The sequence below is a fragment of the Cryptomeria japonica genome, chromosome 4, assembly GCF_030272615.1.
Source record: "Cryptomeria japonica chromosome 4, Sugi_1.0, whole genome shotgun sequence".
Classification (NCBI taxonomy): Eukaryota; Viridiplantae; Streptophyta; class Pinopsida; order Cupressales; family Cupressaceae; genus Cryptomeria; species Cryptomeria japonica.
The window spans coordinates 680,423,954-680,431,623 of record NC_081408.1 but is presented as its reverse complement, the minus strand read 5'-3'; the positions used below and the strand labels follow the sequence as shown (position 1 = coordinate 680,431,623).

At 35.8% G+C, this 7,670-nt stretch overlaps 1 protein-coding gene across 1 annotated transcript in view; it reads right to left on the bottom strand.

Annotated features, from left to right (window-relative positions):
• Positions 1-2,287: 2,287 nt before the first annotated feature.
• The window catches only part of LOC131875318 (uncharacterized), a 65,206-nt gene continuing 59,823 nt past the window's right edge, over positions 2,288-7,670 (bottom strand). The window contains exons 3-4 of the mRNA XM_059219403.1: positions 3,200-3,397; positions 2,288-2,905 (exon numbers count right to left, since the gene is read on the bottom strand). Coding sequence (XP_059075386.1) covers positions 2,288-2,905; positions 3,200-3,397 — 816 coding nt within the window. The remainder of the gene's footprint in view (positions 2,906-3,199; positions 3,398-7,670) is intronic.

Here is a 7,670-nt window from a genome sequence, read left to right as displayed (position 1 = left end):
TCGATCATATGGGATTAGCTCCCCATCGATCGGTATCCGTAGAATCCTGTATACATCTTCCAGGGTGACTGTCATCTCACCCATCGGCAAATGAAATATGCACGTCTCAGAGTGCCATCTCTCAGCCAGCGCAGTCAGCAAACCCATGTTCGCCCGAAACTCAGGCACATACAAAACATGTCTCAAACCCATCTCCTTGATGGCAACTCTGTCCTTGAGCGACAACTCAGGTCGCAACCTCTGCGTCGACGGGAATCTCTCCTGTGACTCTAGCATCGACAAATACTCCTGCAGTCAAACAACTCAATCATGTCAGTCAGGGTGGCATTCACTGTTTATCACAAAATGCTACTCGCTATCTAAATGCATTGTTACCTATCTTAGTGACACTCACTGTTCATCACAAAGTGTTGCTATTTATCCTAGTGGTACTCCTTGTTCATCACAAAGTACTACGTGTGTGACACTCACTGTTCATCACAAAGTGTTACTCACATTTGCACTCCCTGTTCATCACAAAGTGCTGCTCATATTTCAGTACTCCCTGTTCATCACAAAGTACTCTATCTTGGTACTCACTGTTCATCACAAAGTGCTTTGATCTATCTTAGTCTACCTAGAGGACCTACTTGATTGTATCCTCTCAGCAGCTTATCCAATCAACAATGTATGTTCATCGCAGAACTGCCAATTTGACCTAGAAGATGCAAATTCATACTTTTCAAACGCAAACACGCTTACATGACATAAACGTGCTCAAAGACTGCATAGACGCGCTTGAAAAACACAGACGCACCTGCTTGACACAGACGTGCCTAGGCTCTGCACAGACGTGCCTGGTTGACACAAACGTGCCTTCTTGGCACAAATGTGCCTGTCCATCACAGACGCGGCCGCAATTGACGCAGACATGGGTCCAGACATAGACGCGCCTGGCACAAACACAGACGCGCCTAGCGAACACAGATGCGCTTGGCACCAACGTAGACGCGCCTAACCATTTTTTGACACTTTTTGGACCCTAGTCTAAGCGCATTTATGACCCTACCTAGCATGCATTAATGACAAAATTAAATGTGTCAAAGTACAAGGAGGTTTGGTGGAACTTACTGGCTCTCCTGCCTCTGTTGGCCTTTGAAATTGGCGAACGCGGTCGAATCTGTGAGCAAAGGCCATCGCTGCTGATTGCTCCTGCTCTATTCTCGCTCTGTAATATGCTCTCGTGGATGTGTAGATGACAATGAGGATGTATTTTCCCCCGTGGTATATCTTATAGACTAACCTAGCTCTTGCCCTTGCCTTCCGAGTCAGTCTTCATTATCCCGTGACTTTGTCACTTTATCCGGTCAGTCCATTCTAACCTTTCTTTCTTATCGAGAGATTGTCTGCAATCTTTTTCAGACATTTTCATCCAATCTCTCGAGGGGGCATATCATTCCCATTCTGGGGCAACTCTGTATCAGTTCATCTTATCTTCTTTGAAACAACGCGACAAGCCGCATTGTCTCAAAGAGGGGCAAAATGTAGACACCCAAAATTGTCCAATCTAATAAAATAAATATTTTATTTATTTAATTATCTTAAGCCTAATTCTTCTATTAATTAAATAAATCTTTATTTATTTAATTAATTAATTTATCCTCTTCTAGCCTTATTTCTCATTTAAATAAATACATTTATTTATTTAAATTATTTTTTTCCTAAATTAAATAAATATTCTTATTTATTTAATTATCCTACTTCTTCTATTAATTAAATAAATCTTTATTTATTTAATTAATTCATTAGCCTTTTCTACCCATGACACATGTCATTCATCTCTTAATTCATACACTACCTACCCTTTTCATTATTTTATTATTTCTTTTACCTACCCTCTAATCATAGCCGACCTCCTTGTACACCTCTTAATCTTATCCCTCCATTTCATATTGTGTCTTCTATATAAGGAGATACTTCCTTCATTATCAATCATCCTAATCATTCTATGCATTCCAATCATCTCTTATGCAATTGACTACACTACGATCCTACTTGCAACCACATTCCGTTCTTTGTTGAGCTCTTGTGCACATAAAATCTGAGAGCAAATATATCAAGCAAGATCAATGGAGATAGGAAGAATGGAGATTCAAAACCTTATTGGACATGTGATGGTATAATCTTTGTGATTTCATTTGATTTGCATTGTCTTAGGTAATCTTCATATGTTATGGTGGATCTTTGTTGTTGTTAGGCTAGGGTTTTGTGGTTGAATTCATTTAGCCTTTCAATATCGTTATTATTGTTATCCATTTTCACCATATACACTTTCAGTTGTAGTATTTAAATCTATTTTCTTTCTTGGAGCGTTGCTAACTGTGAGGGTTTTCCAATTACCATCCATGCTTGAAGATACAAAGTGTATGCCCGTTTTAGATGAGTCCAATCTAGAAGAGCATTGTCCAACCTCATATCCTATACCCATTGAATCCTTTGAATGGTTTTGCTTCTTTAGCATATCATCTAATGTATTTGTGTTGATTTCACATTTTAGCCTCAACTTGAGATCATCCTTGCACTTCTCAAGCTCTTTCCTAAGATTCACAATTTCTTCTTCTAGTTTTTGACTTTCCTTTTCTTTGGATTCCAATTCCAATTTTATTACTTCACTCTTCCTCTTGGATTTTTCTAGCTGAGTTTTTAAGGTGTTAATATTCATTTTAGACTCTTCAAGTTTCTTGCTCAACTGATTTTGTTCCTTTATGGCCGACTTCTTGTATTTTGTATATTCTTTCCTTATGCTGTCTAGTTCTTCAAGAGCACGTATTAACTCTCCTTCAAGATCAACCTCAACATCAACATCCTCTTCCTCACTATCATTTAAATTTTCTGATTGAGCTCCGCTTTGTTCATCATCAAGGATCTGTTGAGACATGAAGAGATTAGTTTATTTTTCATTTTCACTACAATCCTCAAGTGACTCACTTTCATCATCATAGACATCACTATCAATAGTGTAAAGAATTTTCTTCTTTTAAAAACTTATTCTCCTAGGTTTATAAAACTTTTTACCTGTACCCTTGACACTACTCTCATTATTATCTTCGTTCTTCTTATAAGGGCTCTTAGCAGTAAAATGTCCTATTTTTCTATAGTCAAAACATTTGAAGGGAAGCTTTCCTTTATACTTACCTGATCCTTTCTTTAATTTCCTTACAAAGCTGGCTTTAGCTGCATCCGATTCTTCATCATCTACACTACTTGCAACCTCTTTTCCTTTCTTCTCGGAGGTGAAGGTAACTTCTTTCTTGGAAGGTTCAACACTTACAGTTCTCATCTCATAAGCTGAAAATAAGCCAAATAGTTCATCCATGGAGAAGGTTTTCAAGTCTTTAGCTTCTTTAATAGCAGAGACCTTAGTATCATACTTTGTTGTTAAAGACCTCAACACCTTCTTAATTTAAACTTCATCTAGAACATCCTCTCCTGGTCCTCTTCTAGCATTAACTATTTCATCCACTCTTTGTAGATAATCAATAATCTTTTCTTCCTCCTTCATCTTCAGCCCTTCAAACAGACCTCAAAGATTTTGCAGTTTACTCTCCTTTACCTTTACATCTCCCTCATAAATTCTTTTTAGCTTGTCCCATGTTTCTTTTGTAGAAGTGCAGTGCATAACTTTGACAAACTCTGTGTCAAATAGGCCACTCAAGATTGCATTCTTGGCTTTATAATCGTACTCATATTCTCTTATTACATCTAGGTCTATAGGGGGAATTTGAGGAATAGTATAGCCATTTTTAACTGACATCTGGACATCAAAACCTAGGGAGGATAAATAGGTTTCCATTCTTTTGCTCCAAAAGGCATAGTTTGTGTCACCAAACATTGGTGCTTTAAAAGATGAGGATTCATTCCTAGTCATAGTGTTCACAAAGTAGAATCTACCTAAGCTAGAGAAAGCTTTTCTAAGAGGGAACCTAAGGCTCTGATACCAATTGAATAAACACAAATGGACCACTGAGGGGGGGGGGGGCTGTGAATCAATGGTAATTAAAAACTTAAACTTCCCAATTGATCTAAGATTTAATACCATAAGTCAAGAAACTATGAGTATAGACATTAAAATCATTCACACACACAAGGAAAGCACATAGCACCAGATGTATGAGGAAAAGCCACGATGGGGAAAAACCTCGGTGAGAAATGTTGCTAGAGTCTACGGCTCTAATCCAACCTAACAATGGAAATAATTTGATTACAAAGTTTATGGGTACCAACCCAAAGGAGCACCAACCCCTAAAATTTATGGGCATCAATCCCTGATCTGAGCACCTACTCAGATGATTACAATAAATAAGAAATTATAGCTACAAGTTGAATACTTCATTACAAATGATGTTTTGTAACACGCCGTGTTTTCCACACCTGAAAAATGATTTTGCTCTATTCTGCTCATAGGCTTTGTCTTCTACTCTTTGGTCTCTACAACAACTCACTACACTCTGTCTTATGTTTGCACCAACTCTTTTGATCTTATAATATCATTCTCTCTTTTCTCTCTTAGATCTCCGCCTTATGATCTAAAGCCTTTGTTCTCTATCTTCTCTCTGCTGCACTTGGCATGAATTACACACTATTTTGTTTATGCACTCTCTCTATTCTCCCTTCTCTTTTGCCTGCAATAATACTTTACTCACTTTCACCTGAAACGACCTCTACACACTCTCTATTCGTCTCCAATAATCACTTCTTCACTCTACTTTCTTTTTCTTTATGCACTTCTTTGTACATCAAAAACTTCTCTTTTATGCATTCATACACTTGTTGCTCTCTACTGTGTTTTGTGCAAGTGTTGTACCTATTTCTATGCGCCCTATTTCTTTAGTTTTGTGTTCTTTATTTTTCTCTTAGATCTCCACTTCTTTGCATACCTGCAACTTACACTTCTTACTATCTCTCAGGCACACTTTTCTTCCACTACTCTTAGGTCTCTGCACTATGTTCTGATATCTTTGTCCTCTATCCTCTCTCTTGATTTTTCTCAGAGTGGATTACCTCTTGTGTTTTCCACACCCTTTGTGCTACCTTCTTTGCTTTACGTTTTTCTTTTCTACATGCTTTGTTCAACATACACACCTCCACCTCTTCTTCACTTTTCTACTCTTCTACACCCCATCTTTTTTTCAGACTTCACTACTCAACTAACTACACTTAGTGGTCATCTATGTACACTCAAAATTTTCCCTTCAAAAAGGAAATTAAAAAATGATCTTTTCAAGCCCCCAAGAAATTTTCCCTATGGGCAGATTAGCAGCTATCATTAATTGCATATTCTTCCTTCCTCAGATTGATCTTTGAGTTCATATTACTATCTTTAGTAATCTTCACCTATCCACTACCTTGATGTCTTGTTAACTGGAGGTTTTCTGATCTTCTCATAGCAGTAATATCTTGTTGACTGAAGATCACCTAAGCTTCTCGAGCCACTCAACTAGTCATTTACATGTTCTTCATGCATAAACATTTAATGTGGCCACCTTCCTTAATTCTTTCCTTCTCAAGTGATCCAATTTGATTAAGCTATGATTCCTTGTTGGCAATATTCAATTTGTTCTAACATACCATGTTCACAACTTCTCCTTTCATGTCATTAGGTCAACATGGTCATGTAAGGAAAGCACATTGTGGAATACGTCTTCCATAGTGTTAAATTCAAAGAAGAGAGAAGCAGCGGTGACTTTCAATTTCAGATTATAGTTTTTGAGATGCACATTTACAAAATAATAGAGAAGAATAAAACCAGATTCACACAAAGAAAATACAAAATTTTACATGGGAAAACCCTTATGGGTAAAAAACTCACCACCAAAGAAAAAACACTTGTATTATAGTAATAAGACAATTACATACAAGTTACAAATTATGCTCTCATGTATATATTCACAGTCTCTATTCTAGCAACGTTCAACCTACAAACAAAATTTGACCCACAAACAACACACGTAGATTGTCTACAATTCAATAGAATTACAACCCACCATGCTCTCTCAACCAATCTATCAACAACTATTTCCTCAGACGTTTATACCTTTGTCAGGAAAAACGGTTCGATTCAGTTTCCTCGTGACTCCAACTGTCGAACTTTTTCAGTTTTCAAAAAAACATAGTGTGTAACCTACATTGAATTCCAACTGTGCTCCACAAACTCCAGCTCAGACCAATTATCAACATCCAACCCAACAGGTCAAACCGAGTCATATGTGGTCCCCACCAAGTCTCAAAGGCTATTGACAAATGTTGCAACACCGACCAACCACCGACTTCCAACTCAATAGATGAAACTAAGTCAGTCGTGGTCCCCACCAGGACCATCTCAAAGCTTATCTGCATATCGATGTCTGATGGAAGTGTAGCTCATTAGTTCTCATTTTCTTCAAGTTTTGTTCCACCTGATCTCCAATCCTCGATAGTGCTTTGTCAATGGGTCCCTCACAAGTCTCATATTGGCTTGTCAGCATAGAATCAAACATCGACTTTAAAAAAGATTTTTCGAAAACTTAAGTTCTACCGATAACACTTTTGCCCAATGCTCAACAATCTTATCAAATATATCTCATCAGACAAAAAAATGACTTTAACTACCAAAAAATTAACTTCTACCAATCCTAGGTTTCGAGTCCTTAAAACCTGTTTTTCATATTAGTTAGAACTTAACTTCTACCAATAATATTTTCACTCGATATTGAACAATTACACCAAAATGACTTTAATGTTCAATGTCACTTAGACTTCTATAAGTCTTATTGAACTCGTTGCATCTCTAGTTGTGAAACACAAAAGGTATTCAACCCCCTTTAGAGCTGGTCGACAACACAAAAGTTTTCCACACCAAAATACTCACTATAGAAACCAAATGCCATTTGAATGAGATTTCAACCAGTAAGTTTGAGACACCCATTCTCAACATTCTCCCACTTGACGAAGAACTTACTGGTATCTCCAAAACATTCAAGATTGAACATCAGTTAGATCAACTGTCAAAATGACTGCTCCCATCCAACTAACAAACCCACAAGATTAAAAAATAGCACCCACAACAAGTGCTAACTGTAGACACCTAAAAAATGTCTCATTGATCATGTACTAATTATTCGTCTAATTGGTTAAATAATTCTTTAATTATTTAATTAAGTTAATTAAGTTAATTAATCTTATTCTTTTAATTTCATATTTCCTCATCATCTTACTAATTATTCTATTTATTATTCTATCATTATTTAGTCATTTTAACCATTTTCTAATATTAATCAAATATTAATTATTTAATTAATTTTGATTAATTTCCCAATTTAAATAATCTTTATTATTTAAATAAATTCTATTTTCAATTTCTATCTCTAATCAATTAATTCATTAACCCTTTTTCTAAATATTAATTAAATATTAATTATTTAATTAATTATGATTTAATCCTTTAATTTAAATAATCTTTATTATTTAATTAAATTCCATTTCTAAAATAATTAAATAGTTTCTTTAAATTATTTAATTAGCTAATAATTCTTCTAATTCCATTTCCAAATCCCCAAATTTTAATTTCATTTAATTTCAAATTCTTCTAATTTCTTCTAAATTCAATCACATATGCATGATTTCAAAAATCAAATTGAAAATCAAAGTCAAGT